We start from the raw sequence: 17,951 nt of genomic DNA, 5'->3' as shown, positions 1-17,951 counted from the left end.
AGTGGTGGATTAGTATAGGGACATAGGAGTATCGTATTAGTATAGAAAGATATGAGTTAATTTGAGTGGAGGACATGCGAGTTAGTTAGCTGGATTTAATAGAATAGTGGAGGGATAGAGGAGGGAAGAATCCAGAAGTATTAATTGGGAGATCATAGTAGTAAGATGAGGTTTGGGATGAATAAAGGAGAGGTGGAGAAGTGAAGAGTCTGTAGAAAGGGATTAGGGAGATCACAGTAGAAAATTAGATTTGGGATGAGTCAAAGGAGAGATACATGAGGGTTATTTGGGAGATCATAGTAGTAAAGTGAGTTTTGGGGTGCACCAGTAGGGGTAGCAGATGGAAGAGTCTAGGAAGGGTTATTTTGGAGATCATAATGGTGAAATGAGGTTTGGGATGAGTCAGAGAGTGGAGATAGAGGATAGATTGATAGAGGGTTAGGGTGATGGTGAGACAGAGTCAATTTGCCATACTTATTAGGTAATTTTCAACAGAATTCTTGACTGCACATTTCAGCTGACCATCCTTTGATGTGGTATGCCAACTAAGATATAGACTCGCTGCTGATACCAGTGACAAACTGATGAATGGGAAGGTCCGCACTAGACAGTTTCTTGAACTGATTTGGATAGGGGTGATGTCGTTGACACCATGCAAAAAGGCATGAATTTACTGTTGAAGAAGGACATAATTCACTATCTGAATGTACCATGAGGCAATTTTATATAACAGTACATACAAATAGTAAATAAGTGCAATATAAACAATATAATATAGTAAACAAATGCATTGATAAAGTAGTGGGGTATGGCCGCACTTTGGATGTGTCCATAAAATGTACCCTTTGTCCTGAATTTTTGTCCTGAGTTTTGATCCTTGGTCCTGAATGTTTTACAGTCCTGTCCTCAATTTGCCTTCATGCCAGGTGGTCAACTCTGCAAGTGAACCCCTAAAAACTTACAGATTAACGCTAGTAGTAGCCCAAAGTTGCAGTTTCCTCCCCGCCATGTGATGTTTTTTTCCATTCTTTTCTCCAGCAGGAGCTGCTGATTCAGTCCGCTTCTCGGAGCAAACATTTCACTACATCTATCATGTTTCACAAAGTCGTGCTGTTATGACTTAGTTCAACAACAGGAGGCACCCTGTGCAAAAGTGTCGCCTGTGTCGCTACGTTCTACGCCTGGTGGGGAAGCCATGTTTCTGTTCTCCAATACTTGGTGTTACACTTCTATTCTCCGGCGGGTGCCAGTGCGCCTACTGTCCAGCTTTTGGTGCTTCTGTGGTCTTTCCTCGGCGCCTGCCCTGATTCCAACCTAAAATACCTGCCGAAGCCGCTACGCCTCTACTCTCCAGCAGGTGGCACCCGTGCTCCTTACTTGGGACGCGGGCATGCCCTCTACGCCACGCTCCCCGAGCGCTATCTGGGTGCCTCGCGGACGCGCCCGCCCCCAGCCCGTGCCCCGGTGACCGCAGGGGCGCGCACGTCGGAAGGGGGCGTCGCGGGAGCGCGCGGCCTGTCCTGACTGCCGTCGCCGAAAAGTTGCGGGTGAAGAGGAGCGGCGGGGTCCGGGGTGTTTCGGGGGACCGAGGCCGGCCGTGGGGAGAAGAGGAGCCGCTAGGGGACACCGAGGGAGCCCTCCCCGGGGTGGGGGCGCGCAGCCATGGATGACCTGGGTGAGTGTGGCAGGGGGGCGCGCGGGGTGGTGTGCGGCGGGGCACTGTGTATCGGGATCTGCAGTACACGAGGGCACTGAATACGGGAGGCGATGGGGCGGGCACCGGCTGTAATTAACGGGGTATTGCTCTTGTTGCTATGGCCAACAGGGTACAGCCGGAAAGGGGCACGGCACGTTCAGTGGGTGCTGGGTAACGGGGGCGCTCGGTTGGAGTGGGTGGCACTGTAACATGCTTAATGGTCGCTGCACTGACTGACCAGAGCTCTGCTGAGAACTCTAACGAAGGGCCTTGCAGGTTTGGGGGCACATCATTAATCAGAAGTGGGGTCCCCCAATGATCGAAATGGACCTTGACAACTGACTGTGGGGGTAAGGGGTGGGTGATTTTGCAGACTGGGAAACTTGTGCATTGCAGGGCTGTGCTGTCCCGGATGGGAGCCGGGGACATGTGCAGAGAAAAGTGCTCCAAGAAAAGCTTCTTGTGCAGTGTGAGAGTTGAGAAGGACTAACACGCATACCACCCGGGAGAGAAAGAGGGTGTCTGTCGGGAAGGCATCATGGGAAGAAGCTACCTATTGTTTATGCCAACTTGTGGCCAGAAAATAAACATACCCATACACAATGTGATTCCCTAAACTGATCACCAGTCTGAAAAGCTGAGTGGCAAAAGTGGCCACTCTGTGGCAAGTTACTTCAGGATTGAGCACTGTTCACCCTTATCTTAAGAGGGTGAGGTGCAGACTCACACAGGGACACCACATCGCAACGGTTGCCTAAGGCCCAACACTATTCTGGTGCCAGCAAAAATGGGACGAAAGGAATTGCGGAAGCATCTAACTACCAAACAAGATGGATAGTACTTTCTCAAGTCATCCAATGCGGGACATCAGACAGCCCGCTGCCCAGGTAGAGGGGCACGGGTGCAAAACTAAGAGCAGGACTGTGTGACTACAGAACGCCCCTGCCCTTCTCACTGAAGAAGGCAATAGGAGACGGTTTGTAGCCAACAGACCCAACCAGGGTTAAGACATCAGAAATCTATATTTTTCCACTAAGGTTTTGTGCTGGAAGTCGCGGGACGGAAACATTGCATCGATTTACTTATTATAAAAGCCTGTAGGCGCAGCACAAAGTTTCCTAGCCCGGGCAACCCGTAGTACGCAACCTGCTAAGTGTAAATTGACCCAAAATTGAGATGGCTTGCGCAGATCAAAAGCATCCTGGGACAAAATCGATTTATATTTGAGAAGCCTCCTCAGAGGACCACAGAAGAAGGGGTTTCTATACATAAAAATTGTCGCGCCAGGATTAGGTCACTCCAGGAAAAAGAAATGCCAGCTTGCTAGAGGGAGTTGAATGTTTGTTGCAAATGCTTTGGTTGAGCTCCGCACCAATAAGTCGCCCCAACAAGGACTGGTCGCCAGCAGGCAGCCTGAGAGCAGGAGGGCACAAACGCCAAACATGGGCTCTGCCTGGGTCTCATCCGAGGGCTGAAATATACCTTTCAAACTAAGATGAAGTTTACTTTTTGCCACCCCATGTGTAAGTGGTTACTCCGTAGGCCACAAGCTCATTGCCTCAAGGAAGGGGTTAAAAACTAAACGTAGGGGTGGAAGGGGTGAAACCAGTATGTCCACTGAGCACTGTCAGAAAACCAGGACACCAAAAACATGTCTCTTTCGACCAGGGTAAAGAATAAACTTGCAGCGAAGAGGGCATTGCCTGCCCCGTTCTGCCGCCAAAGTAAATGATTGCACAAAGTTAGGCTCTATTATAGCTTTCTTAGCCGATAGGCAGTCCTCAGGGGATTTTTGGTGTGATATCAGTAGAAGAATTTCCTGTTGCCGTTAGCTGGGCCCTGTCTTACTTCACCCCCGATAAGACGAGTGATTTGAGCTCAGTTGTCTACATTTACTCCTAGGCATCAGCGAGCCATCCATCTCCTCCTTCAGCTGTCTCCTTCTGCCACTACAAATCTGTGTGATAAAAAGGCCTGCCATAACCTGAGCCGAATTCCCTACCCCCCCCCCCCCCCCCGCGATCGGAGGCAATTCACACACGTCTAAGTTCCTATCACGAGCCACTTTACTTTAAAGTACTGAAATAGCTAAGAGTTGTTCCTCACTATATTTCCTGCTCTCCCTCCCTTTCAATGAACAAGTGCTTACATGGGGTATTTACAAGAATCCGGGACACCCCAACTTTAGACCTCAAGCAGATTTGACATCTGCTGTAACACTGAGGGTGGTGTTTTTGCTGCAACGTGTGTGATCGCGCTTATAAAGCACATTACAATACAGTGGCGGCCAATGGCTTCCTCGGAATGTTTAAGGATGTTTTTTTTTTTGTTTAGCCTGCGCTGCATGTTCTCAGAATCGTGGTATTCGTTGCTTCGGGTGTTCATGCACGGGGTGTGGTGAAACCTGGTATTTCCGCTAGTTTGTAGTTTTTTTTTTTCTTTTTTTCAGCACGCGCTGACGACAGGTTTTAGTGCAGGCTGTTGTCTTTTGGATTCCTACGGTGTTTATGTGTCCCTAGGTGCGCCTTTTCTTGAGAGCCTTTCCGTTTTTACATACTCGTCCGAGAATATCTGCAAACACCCGAGGCTACATTAAACCCCCAAGGAATTGCACAGACACCAGTGCCTGCCGAAGCAGCAGGCCGGCTGCATAGATAGAGAAGTCCTCTGGGGCTAATTACAGACTAGGCAGAAACGCCCGAAGACTAATTACAGATAGCTGAGTGCAGAAATATGCCCTGCCAGCGCTCTCGTGAGGTCTGCATGCCCATGTTCTGTCTTGTGCCCCACCTCAGTCCCAACTCTTGTTCCCCTGCTATGTTTTGTTGTACTCCGATGCAGGAGTGCCCAACATAGGATGGATGTCAGCCTATCCACTGACTATGTATTTACTCTGCTACCATACCAGGGAGGAAAATCCACTGACCATGGGGATGCAAAACTGAATATTGTCAGTAGACGCCAAGATAGGTGAAAACCACAAGGCCTCCTCTTCTCATGTTGCCCACTGGAAGGTATATCCTAACTGGTTTGATTGATTTATTCTGTTTATAAATGCAACCAAGAAATATTGTTAACAGTCAGTCAGTCTTTGGGAAGTCACTGGTGTTTCCACTAGGTAGTCTGCTAAGCAGAGGTAGTTGAAGTCATTCGTTGGTCTAAGACTCAGGTTGACTGTGAACCCTAACCAATTGGTTCTCTGGAGTTAAGGTCTCCCCCTCATTTAAAGGGCTTCAAATCGTTTAAGATTAAATCTTAATTCTGACATTGCTTATGTTTAAGCAAAGACCAGTTGAAGAAATTATATAAGATATCTAACATTGATCCCACTTAACACCTTCATATATAGATATAAAATTCACCGACCTTTTATAGATTTGTTTTTCTTATTTACTGTTGATGTTTTTGACGGTATGTCACCTACACTGCTTATTGGTCATTTGATTCCTTCAGGAAACATTGGGAGCGGGTTGGGCAATTGTAGGCTTTAGGTGCTAAGCATCCCGGTCTGGCTTGACACAGGACCTCTGATGTAAATGTTGTCTCTCATTGTGTATGTAGGACATAGACGATCTGAAGGAGTTTTACATCTTTCTGGAATTTAAGGTAGCCTTTTAAGTCTGAGAATGGATTGAATTCTAGGGTTTGTGGAGCCTTGTGTATATACGGGTATACCTGTGACCTGCTTCTGTCTAGTCGGATAGATGTCTAAAGATTAAGGGAGGCCAACTTTAGGCTTTTGATTGGCTGATGTTTCCAGAAGTCCTCTGAGCTATGGCCCATCCTTGTAGAGATTTCTGAAAGACACAATATTTTCACATCTGTTCTTTACTTATCAGGTGCCAGAGTATTGCCTTCAATAAAAGATGGCCCCTTTGCCAGCATACAAAATAATGAACCATCATGACCACGAAGTAGTGTTCCACATGCCAACAAGACACACATTTATCTTGAAAAAAATAAAATTTGATATATTATTATTATTATATATATATATATATATATATATATATATATATATAAAACAATGTTGTGTTTTATTGTTTCAGTTAAGTGTTATGCCTGCCTCAGTCTTGTACAGTGCTCCGGTGCGTTTACTGAAATGGCCTGCGCTCTAAAAAACTATTCATAAACAAATATTTCCGGGTTGATCATGCTTGATTGGTCATAGTTTGTAAATACAGAATGTGTGATTTTTCTTAGAAGGCTTCTGGTGCACTCATGATCCTTTGACTTACATTATAGCAGGTTTCCATCTTGGATTAACATCATCTGCTTTGGTTTGTGGTCTTTCCACACTTAGTGATGTTTGTATGGGCCTATGATTTCTAAGTCACCATGCACATGTTTTGCCTTGTTCTGTATACTGCTCACCTCTCTTTGCAGATGCCTCTGAACAGCACTACACATTTCCAAATGGAGTGCCTAAAGGGCATGCAAAAATCTCGACTCATCACGATATTGGGGAGACCACAGATCAGGGATTCTGACTTTTTACCTGTGCTTGAGACTAGCTCCGCCACAAGATAATTCCTGGTTCACAGGACACGTTCACTAAATAGAGAAGGACACCGCACTTTCAAAAAAGGGACTCCAGGGACGGCGAGAAGAACACAATCGCAATCCTTGCTCCACTGCAAGAAGATGCACAGAATGTATTCTGAAAGCAGAAGTTGTGAAGAAAGGATTGATTTATCATGAGAATAGAATACTCCTGTTACATGACGTGTCCCATGAAAATCAGGAGGAGACAAAAAAAGCAGCCATAAAGATGCAAAGCTATGAGATGTGGATGGGTCCAATGCTGTGTTGTCTACATCGTGTTGGTCAGGGGAGAAAAAATGTTGAACTATTTTTAATGAAGCAGCATCGATATATGTGAAGAAGAGGATTAGACAAACAAGGGCATTGGAGAAGAGTTGCAGAGCCAAGACTGACTACATGAATCTCTGTTTTGTTGAAACATTAATGGTAGCTTACACAGAGATGTCGCCCACCCCTATTGAAGCTTGGGTCTTGGAGGGGGTGTCCAGTTCTGAGGCTTTAGGTGGAGGCAGTAACATTTGGGTCACTGCATGTGCATGCAGACTTACTGAAGTCTCTAGACCCAGAAGGGACTAAGGGCCATATGTACGAACACATTTTCCCATTGACACAGAATGGGAAAAACCCTTTGCTACATCTGGCCCTAATTGCCTAGTACAGGAAACTGGATTTGTGGCAATACCTAGATGAGCACTGAAGGGTGGATATGGGCACCTTGAGGGGGAGAGCAGACATCGACCTTGATGGGGACTTGAACGCTAACAGTTAAGGAATGTTCCACTTGTTCCTTATATTGTGGGTACAGTAAGTTATTTTTGTATTTGGGAAGGTGGGACTAAAAGAATAGCTTACATACGCCACATCACCTCCCCCCACCCCCCTTGTGTATAGGGTAGAAACGTTCAGTGTGTGAAATGCGTTCAGTGGATTCAGGACAGCCACCTCGTGATGTTCCTAAACATATATCTGATGGGAGACCTATTTCACACCTTGCTGAGTGGTCGGTTTGAACTCATTGGGACCCTTAGCCGCTAAAACAGGCTCCACGGGAAGCCTTTGTACTTGACTTGCAGATATATTGCCCTTAAATGCTCTGTTGGAAGAACTGATTGGCATGAGACTGGCCGGGTAATTGCCTGGCCAGGCTAGGGTAGGGTAGATTGAAAGGCAGAGTAAGGTGACGGGACTTGACCCGCTGACTTGTGGAGTAGTAGTGGCTTGGAGCTGCCACCCAGAGGATACATGAAATGGTGGCAAATAAAGACCCAGGCAGAGTCTGAAATGTTGTAGGGGACTATCTGCCAGGGAACTAGCCCTCGGCCAATCAACAAGCAGCGTTCATAACCTGTGCCCAATTGGCTGAAGAACTCTGACTCCTCATGCTAGCTTGAAGGGTGACTTCCTACAGCTGGCTTCCTGAGGGATCCGGTCACCCTTCAACAAGCCTCCTTGTTAGGCCCGGTTAGACCCTCACTACGACTGTATGGCCCTATTCTCCTGCAATGTAGTACCTTCCACCATGCCATTAGAATGGGGCAAGGACGCTCACTCATCAGTTCCCAAGTGTCATAGATGCATTCAAACCATCCAAGATACTCACTCCTTGAATACTTGATGGTTAGTCCTATCCATGGATCTATCATAAAGCCAAGATGGTGAATCACAGACTTAACATCCTTGATGATAATGTGCAGGAACAAGAACAATTCCACTGTGAATGCCACTGCTATCCGACTGGGATGGCGGAGCACGCGAACACCTCATGAGTATGTACACCCTCCACGAGTGAGCCCCTTTAAGGGCTAGACTGGGGTGAGGATACGGGGTGCTCCCACTTTCTGGGTTTGTACACACACTAACCACCATTTTCAGAGCTACGCCCCATCAGCTTATTTCGTGGTGAGACCTCCCGGCTACATGACTGTCAGCAGCAGGCAGGGTGTATATGGGTTCTAGTAGCCTAGCTGCGCGCACAGGATCCCGGAGCAAGGGTTCCACTCTGGGCCCTGACGTCTACCAGACAATCGTGTGATTCTGTGAAAAATACCCAGACACTCGCTTCTGAAATCGTAAATAGGTTTGGCAGGTATTTCCTTGTGTAAATCAACCTTGTTCGACCTCAATTGATGTAGACTTCTTTTTTGTTGCCCAGGGTTCGACGTTGGTTGGTGTGGTGCATCATTTTCTTCCTGTCAGCGAGGCCCACCTTGTGCCAGACCTTTCTGTTTGTGGCCGCTTCCAGAACGTGAGTGCACCTCACCAGGACGGAAGGGACCAGGGGCCTCACCCTCGCAGGCTCCAAAGGTCACGAGAGGCGAGTTCTGGGAAAGCGAGGGAGCGTCTCTCCAGGGAAGCAACAGGATTATTCCTGGAGGCGGCTAGAGTTTCACAGGGTCTAGCCCCCGTGTTCTAACCCTGGGCCTCGAGGCCCTTCCCGCGGCCTCATGGCTTGCTATGGCCTCCCAGGGCGAGGTTCACTGCCGCACCACTCCCTGCAGACCTCACTTGTACCTGCCCAAGTTTTTACACTACAAGAAGCCCAAAGGGAATGGGAACAAGGTCAGTAAGTTTGGGGCTGGTCTAAAGACGCGGCTATCAAAACAAATAATTGACAACTATTTTGTTGGCTTTTCACCTTCAAGTAACCAAACACACATGCATTTTAACTGAATAATAAATGGCAATTAAAAAACTCGTGTTATGAAAGCTCAGTTGGTTAATGTGGCCACTGCAGATGTCTGTGTGTTACCAGACGTTCATAGAACTTCATCTTGCTTGGTGCCCTGGGGAACAGTGATGTTTATGTATAGCGCTGCGAAGTGGTAGCCTGCGAGTGAAAGCACTGTGAATATGCAAGTCATTAATTTTAAACTGTATTACACGCAATATAAGATCGGAGATAGGCTGCCACAAAATGTACAAAGAGATATAGTGCTTAAGATCAAACGAGCGTTAAACATATTTTAGTAATAAGTAATCAGACTAGCTAGTGCAAACTTTTTTATGTAAGTTTCTTTTAAAAGGGCCCATTCCAAAACTCAGCTGATAACACCATGACATTACCTCTCAAAAATAGTAACTCTGCCGCCATGAAGCCTCTAAAGACTCCGTTAGCGAAAGCCATATACTGGCTCCCTAGCGGCCTTTATATTAATTAACTAATTGCACACATTTACATTTCTTTCTTGTAGCTGCCACTTTGGGGAGAGAGCTTGTTTCACCTTTTATTGTCTGACTCTCCCTTGACGGCATAAGGCTGGAAGAACCCTCCCTTTGCTTTCATTTAGAGGCAGTTGAAGGTTGGCGTTATACCGTCTAGATTCTTTTTTTTAACAGAGTATGAGAATTGTTATTGTAAAATTCGAAAAAAAGATTGGAATTTCATCCCCAATAGATCCTGCACACTTAAAACACTGGTCGTTCAAAAGCTGTTTACAGGTAAAGAAGCTCAGTTGGTTTTGCATTGCTTCTAGTGCCTCGTGGTATTGCTCTCTTTCTATGTCTCTCTAAGCCTTATCAGCCCATTTGGAAGGTGCCCATAAAACACACGTCACGATTTCCATTAGGCACAATTATAAGAGATTTGCAGTGAATTTAAAAAAAGTGGTGCTGCATCCAATGCAGCGCCATTTTTCTTGCAACCCCCCATGCCACCACGTGTGCACCGTATTTAATATACAGCGCACTGTGGTGGTATTAGAAACCATAGAGTCAAAATTTGACGCTATTGTGGTACTAGCGTCAAACTGTGGCGCTAGTGGAGCAAAGTGCAAGGAGGTCGATTGATTCCAATGGGTGAATCCTTTTAATGCCTTTCAGCAGGCGTTAAAAATGGTGCCAAAAATGGCGCAATTAAATCTTGTAGATTTCATTGCGCCATTTATGCGGGCCTCCTTGTGCCAGGACGCCACCATTGCATACATAATACATGGCGCATGCATAATGTGGCGCAAAGGGTTGCAAAGTTATAGATATGGTGCAGCGTTTTTGTCAATCTAACGCCTCGTTAGCATCAGAAAAATGACACCAATGTGGTGTTAGATGGGACAAAGCCATCCTTAAATTTAGACCTTGGTGCTCTAGCATCCAGATTTACTGGGTGCCGAATACAACTCGTCTGATTTTACCAGCCTGAAAATCCAGCAGATTAAACTACTATGGGAAAAGGCTGCACTGTAGTCTGAAGGCTCTTCTATAACCCCTGCCCAAACCTCAGACAAGGCACGGAGGAGCATTAAATGCTCCCTTCCCTCACTGCCAGGCAACATTCTCCACTCCCTCATTCGCCCTTTCCTTCCACCCTGTCTTGCAGCAGCCTCTTGGACACTTTTCCCACAGCCCTTTGCACACTTTTCTCATAGTCCTTTGAACACTTTTATCACCTGCTCAGAGTAGGTGGTGAATGTGTGCATTAAATATTATGGAAAAGGGAACACCGTGCAGAATCTCACCTGGTAAATATGGGGCCATCCAGTAATTTCCCATTCTGTAGGTTTAACTCATAATTGCATAGTACTGGTGGATTGTTACCATGCTAGTAATTACTGGTGCAGAGTTTGCACCCCACTAGTAAAGGATAACTTGTAATCCATCCATGGTAGCCTTCTTAAAGTGTCTGGGAATAGATCAACAGAGCTTAAAGGTCCAGTTATCGGGTCCCACCACATCTATAAATACACAGCAGGGGTAGTTCACCATACTAGCGTCAACAAAGGACAGAGAATAACTTCCAACAAAAGTCAACATGCAGGATACCATTAGCATGTAACAGACAGGCTGTGCTATTGCATTGTCAATTGTATACCATTTGAGAGCACTGACGTGCAGATATACCAGAAATATAGTTTTGTTTTACATTTTTAAAGCTTTAAACCCATTCCTAAAAGCAGATACTGTTTTAAATAGAAACTGAACAAAAATTATGGAATCTCTCATCAGGTTTTATCAATGATTCTAATTAAAGCCTCAGTCCTCCAGAGCGTGCCCGCTTTCCTGATCCTGGGTAATTGTTCCTTTAACAAAAGAAAGTGTATTGTGGGTGCTATGGGACCCTCTGTACTGTGAAGTTCATATAGCTTTTTCCTTCCACAGACATTGTAGTGAGGGTGGATGCACTGATGGGCCTCATAAGTGCTTGAAACCCTGAGTTGGCACCTCCTTAGGTAGCTCCCTTATTCTCTGTGCACTTTCTTATCCCTGTATTCTATGTTGCAGGAACTGCATATACATAGCCCACTCCATAGATGGCAGGTAGTGGCTTGTGCGTCTGTTTCTGTCCTGACACATTTCTCCTACACCCCCGAGCAAGCACAGCTACAGGCTTGTTGATACAATTTCCTAAAGCAAAAACTTCAAATATAGGGCAGAGTACACTCACACACTTCTTTCAATAGGAATCTAATGCTTAAGCAAGCTATATTTGTCTTTATTTTCAACTTCACTCAAAGGTTCAGCAACAAAACGTAAGAGAAAAACTCTGGTCCTGATGCATGACATCACAAAACTCAAACACACTGTTCCATCTATGGCATTCCATTGGGTAGCATGTTGTCCCTCCACAAATGCTCTTTAATGCTTCGTTAGGAATATAAAGCACTGTGTGAATACACCTACCTACAGTTCGATACGACATACTTGGGCCCATATTTATACTTTTTTTTGTGCTGCATTTGCGTCATTTTTTGACACACAAGCGGCGCAAACTTACAAAATATAATTGTATTTTGTAAGTTTGTGCCACTTTTGAGTCAAAAAATGACGCAAATATGGTGCATAAAAAGTATAAATATGGGTCTTGGATCCTATAAACTGCAAGGCCATAATCTAGGCAAATCTCTATCGATATAATTTATCCCTGCAGTTTATAAATGTAAAAACTTTACTTACACTCTGATTGAATGTTATGTTTTAAAATCCAATATGGGTGCATGTGAGCGTTTATACAGAGATCCAGAATCTGGGTTGTGCATTCTGCGATTTTCTCCTCGCATATTTTAGCAGGAAAAGTATGAAGAAATTCGGTCAGAATATGGACTATTTGGTGTGATAAACTCAAATTCCACTCTTTAGACTTCATTCTGAGGTGGCGGTCAAGAAATGTTATCCTTTGAATATCCCACTAGGGCAGCTCTAATTACAGAGTGCACCAATTGTCAGCCAAATTCTACGTAACTTTTCAATTGTGGCCGTAGTCTCTTAATCTGTCTTTGTGCTTCTGATGATGTCTGTAAGAAGTTGGATTACTATTTGCAGTGGGCAACCACCTCATGGAATAATCACAACCCTTGCAAGGGTGAACCCTGAAAGTCATTAAAATAACCTGAGCTCAACCCCCACCTAATCCACCAGATTCCTTAACCTTCAGTGAACGTATTGTGAGTCTTAACCACGCAGATTTTCCTGACACCCACACGGTCATTAAAAGAACTTGGACTGGTGCTAAGAGACTGACTTGCCCTTCTTTAGCTAATCTTTTTCACCTTCTTTGCACTATATATTTGTTGCACTTTGTGATTGCTTCATTTCACACTTTTTCTGGGGTCACAGCTTTTGAATGTTCACAATTCACCAAAAATTAATGTCTATCAGATTTTTTTTTTTTATGTATATGATGCAAAAGTTTCAATACTTGTACCTTTTAACTGATGATTGAGATAAGGTGTTTAATTACAAAATGCACTATCTGATGTGATTTAAAAACCATTTCTCGACGTGCACAGTAGTTTGAGGTGTACTGTAGGATTATAAACGATCTACAAATTTAGCGAGAAGGCAGTTATTTCATTCATATATAAAAGTGTGAACTAGCCTTCCTTCCCGCTTGACAAGTGCCCAGCCCCATTCTGTGTATATAGCTCTGGCTCAGGGGCGTAACATTGGGCACATCACCTCTGTCCCCCAACCCTACAGCCCTCCCCCTATCACTCAGGCCAGTGAACATCTGTGATATAGGGGGAGACAGCGGTCGCTCATCACATTCTGTGGGGGAGAGAGGGGTGATGTTGCTTTAGTCCATTGGTCCGAATATAGATACAGATGTATATCCACATATTCTGGGCCAATGGCCTGTACAAAATGATATATCTCTGGGACCAGAATATCAGAAACAGAGCTGTCATTGCTAACGTTAATGATGACACGTTATCGGGAGAGAGTTAGATTCTCTGCCCCACATGGGATAACTCTGGTAATGCATAATTGCAAAAATTGTGAAATGTCAGACCTAGTGGTCCGTTCAGTGATTGACAGCTTATAGGATTCTGGCCCTTAGGTTGGCACCAGGGATGTCATCCTAGCACATTGAGAGAGTGAGGGCGGATTTAGACCCCGCACTTCCTCCTGAGACACCTCATAAATCGCAAGGAGTGCGGTGAATCACCGCAACCGTGATTTATGGCACAAGACTGGTGGACTCGGGGCTTGCACGTATTTTTAGTACGGGGAGTCCGATTTCCTCTCCAGACACCACTACTGCTCTTGGATTTTGTACCTAGACGTGCCAGGCCCCGTTGCCCTGCTGTTTAAGAGTGTGTGCGTTTCCAAGCTGATAAGATTGAGAGCGGTGTTTGCACTTTCCAGCAGGTCTTGCAGCCCTTTTCTTCGGTTCTGCTGGGGTAAGTTGCAGCTCACTGCATTAAAGCTTGGAACTGGCGCCCAGGCTGTGGCAAAGACACTCTTGAGGGGGAGTCAAAGATGGACTTGTGTGCCGGGGTGCCAGTTCCTCAGACATTAGTGTCTTTGTTTGGTGTTTTTCCCCGGGCCTCTGGCAGAAGCTCGGCTTTTGAGTGACTCTTCTTGTGTGCCCCAGCCCCGGAAATCATCTTAGATGTCTGGCGCCCAGTGGTACAGAAGAGTTTTGTATTTCAAAGCAGAACACAAGCTCTGGCAATGCCAATAGTTCTTGCTTTGTGTGGGTTCTGCAAAGTCGGTCCTGGAGAGCCGGGTCCATGCCAGATTTTTAGCACATCCACATTTAGAAACATGTAGATTTCTGAAACATCTTTTTTCTAACTGTGGATATGCTAAAAATCTGGCATGGACCCGGCTCCCCAGGACCGACGTTGCAGAACCCTTAGTGAAATGAAAGGTTTTCTGACGTTTTTGTGAAACACACAGGACAGCTTCAGGTTGGCAGTAGGTAACACCCCAACACAACTGTTAAAGCCCAGGCATCAGTGTAGGTGCTAACAAGCGCACACAGATCTTTCTTTTGTGGAGGATATGCCCAAGGAAGCTTCCTTCACCAGACCAGTTGCACCTTCTCAGTAGCAGACTTTCCTCACAGAAGCCAAACAGTTTCAGCAAAAACTGCAGCATTGAGGAACCTCTTTTAGCAGGCGAGAGTCTCTCTTACCTGACCTGGGCAAGGACCCTCGCCTGAAGTAGGGTTTGCTGGAGAGGGAGCCTGTAGGTGACATTCGCAGATGTCCTACGGACCTCGTCCTCCACAAGAATAGGAGTACTCTGGTGGCTACAACGCTTCAAACTGTAGGAGGAAATGTGGTAATTTGCCTTTGGAGTTGGGCTGGAGGTACAGTCTGGGTGCCTCGGTGAGGATCACACTAGAGTTAAGTTCAGTCAGATTGATCCCACCTTGGAGCCGAGTCTACTCACTAGCACCTATCCTGTTCAGAGGTGTCACTGGGGTCTGGCTGCCCTCTGGCCCAAGCACAAAGGTATGTGCCCAGTGTAGTCAATGTCATGTCACTCATGTTGATGGTCATCCTAGTAATGTCTGTATATGGGAATCTTGTGGCTTCACGTCCTTCACCAACATGGCCACCATACAGCATCTGCTGAAGAGTGAGTTTTTTTTAATAGTTGGATCAGTCCACTATGATTAGGGATGTGTGCAGCGCGGACAGCCCTTCCAACAAAGCAGCAGTGTATGATGTGTCTAGCTATTTCCTGCAATTAAAAATACCAACAAAATAGATTTCCGCTACTGGCTCCAAGGAGTCATGGTGCCAACACGTAATCATTGTTTGTACTCATTGGGCTGATCCAACAAGTTAACTCTCTGCAAGGGTATAACAAATGTTAGTGACAAAATGTACATCTATATCCTTTGGCAGCTGTAAACGGAGTAGCTCTGAGAAGTGCCAAGCACCTGCACAGTGTTAAGAACTAGTTTGAAACATTTCAGGATTTTGATGTGCAGTATGTCACTCTGCTTCTTGTTTATTGGCCTTTCAAACTAGTCACTGTGCTGCATTGTATTAGCCCAGTCAATCAGTACTTGTAAAGTGTGGAATACGACCCATAGGGTCTCAAGGCGCTGTGGTGGCCATGCTGATCATTCGAAGAGCCAGGTCTTGAGATTCTTCCTGAATTGCTCCAGTGATATTGCCTGTCTGACGTTGATAGGGAGTGTGGTCCATGTAAAAGGTAGAAGGATCTGCCTCAGTCCGTGCTTTTCTTGATTCTGGGGATTTCGGCGAGGGTGGGATGGGAGGATCAGAGTTGTCTTGCGGGGGTGTAGAAGGTTAGGTGGTGGTTGAGGTAGTCTGGTCTGATGGTGTGAAGTGCCTTATAAGTGTGAGTCAGTAGCTTGAAGGTGATGCGTTTGTCGACCGGGAGCCAGTGGAGGTCCCAGAGGTGGGCGGACTACTGTCTGTGGCGGGGCATGTCTAGGATGAGTCTGGCTGCAGTGTTCTGGATTTTCTATAGTCTTGCTTGCAGTTTCTTTGTGATGCCGGCACTCTGTTGTGTTTCACTGGCTACTATCACTGTTTAGGTTGACATCTGTACCCACTATAAGCTATGCCCAGAAAGGAGGTAAGCTGATGCACTTGTTGCATTTTGCATATGCTGGTGTATGTAGGTGTAAGCACACAATTTGGATCATTAGTTTCTGTGGTGGGTGTATTCATTGGAGGATTGTTGTGAATGTTCAATGCGTTATGTTTCGGTGTTTTGAAGCACGAATAATGTCTATTTTCTGGTGCTTTGTTTTTTTACGATGGCGGGTGATCCAGTGGTAATCATGGAGGCAGGACAACACTACCATGAGAGTTGGAGCACGGAAATTGAAGACCACTGATCTGGAGATTGTTGCAAGAATTTATAGCAGACCATAACTGAAAGCCTCCAGTTTTACAATGCAGGTACCCCGCATTGACACAACTGCAGCCCCCCAGGTGCACAAACTACTGCATTTGAACTGCACTTACCCTCTATCATCCACAACACGAACCATAGTTACCCCCATTGTAAGGAAATGCCTCCTTGGCATGGTTACCCCCTGACTTTTTGCCTTTGCTGATGCTATGTTTTGAATTGAAAGTGTGCTGAGGCCTGCTAACCAGGCCCCAACACCAGTGTTCTTTCCCTAACATGTACTTTTGTATCCACAATTGGCACACCCTGGCATCCAGATAAGTCCCTTGTAAATGGTACCCCTGGTACCAAGGGCCCTTATGCCAAGGAAGGTCTCTAAGGGCTGCAGCATGTCTTATGCCATTCTGGGGACCCCTCACTCAGCACAGACACACTGCTTGCCAGCTTGTGTGTGCTGGTGAGAACAAAACGAGTAAGTCGACATGGCACTCCCCTCAGGGTGCCATGCCAGCCTCTCACTGCCTATGCAGGTATAGATAAGTCACCCCTCTAGCAGGCCTTACAGCCCTAAGGCAGGGTGCACTATACCATAGGTGAGGGCACCAGTGCATGAGCACTGTGCCCCTACAGTGTCTAAACAAAACCTTAGACATTGTAAGTGCAGGGTAGCCATAAGAGTATATGGTCTGGGAGTCTGTTTTACACGAACTCCACAGCACCATAATGGCTACACTGAAAACTGGGAAGTTTGGTATCAAACTTCTCAGCACAATAAATGCACACTGATGCCAGTGTACATTTTATTGTAAAATACACCCCAGAGGGCACCTTAGAGGTGCCCCCTGAAACCTTAACCGACTATCTGTGTAGGCTGACTGGTTCCAGCAGCCTGCCACAACCGAGACATGTTGCTGGCCCTATGGGGAGAGTGCCTTTGTCACTCTGAGGCCAGTAACAAAGCCTGCACTGGGTGGAGATGCTAACACCTCCCCCAGGCAGGAGCTGTCACACCTGGCGGTGAGCCTCAAAGGCTCACCCCTTTGTGCCAGCACCGCAGGACACTCCAGCTAGTGGAGTTGCCTGCCCCCTCCGGCCACGGCCCCCACTTTTGGCGGCAAGGCCGGAGAAAATAATGAGAATAACAAGGAGGAGTCACTGGCCAGTCAGGACAGCCCCTAAGGTTTCCTGTGCTGAAGTGACTCTAACTTTTAGAAATCCTCCATCTTGCAGATGGAGGATTCCCCAATAGGATTAGGGATGTGACCCCCTCCCCTTGGGAGGAGGCACAAAGAGGGTGTACCCACCCTCAGGGCTAGTAGCCATTGGCTACTAACCCCCCAGACCTAAACACGCCCTTAAATTTAGTATTTAAGGGCTTCCCTGAACCTAAGAATTTAGATTCCTGAAACTACAAGAAGAAGAGGACTGCTGAGCTGAAAAACCCCTGCAGAGGAAGACCAGAAGACACCAACTGCTTTGGCCCCAGACTTACCGGCCTGTCTCCTGCCTTCCAAAGAAACCTGCTCCAGCGACGCTTTCCAAGGGACCAGCGACCTCTGAATCCTCTGAGGACTGCCCTGCTTCAAGAAAGACAAGAAACTCCAGAGGACAGCGGCACTGCTCCAAAAGAACTGCAACTTTGTTTCAAGGA

The 17,951-nt window shown here is 46.2% G+C and overlaps 1 protein-coding gene across 2 annotated transcripts in view; it reads left to right on the top strand.

Annotated features, from left to right (window-relative positions):
• Positions 1 to 1,407: 1,407 nt before the first annotated feature.
• The window catches only part of PXN (paxillin), a 191,234-nt gene continuing 174,690 nt past the window's right edge, over positions 1,408 to 17,951 (top strand). The window contains exon 1 of one of the 2 annotated variants that reach the window (XM_069215041.1): positions 1,408 to 1,675. In XM_069215041.1, the coding sequence (XP_069071142.1) occupies positions 1,663 to 1,675 (13 nt within the window). In that variant the 5' untranslated portion in view covers positions 1,408 to 1,662. The remainder of the gene's footprint in view (positions 1,676 to 17,951) is intronic. The other variant, XM_069215042.1, reaches the window with a different exon arrangement.

This window comes from Pleurodeles waltl, chromosome 11 (genome assembly GCF_031143425.1).
Source record: "Pleurodeles waltl isolate 20211129_DDA chromosome 11, aPleWal1.hap1.20221129, whole genome shotgun sequence".
Taxonomy (NCBI): Eukaryota; Metazoa; Chordata; class Amphibia; order Caudata; family Salamandridae; genus Pleurodeles; species Pleurodeles waltl.
Note: the sequence above shows the minus strand (reverse complement) of the source record. Positions and strands in the feature narration are given on the sequence as shown.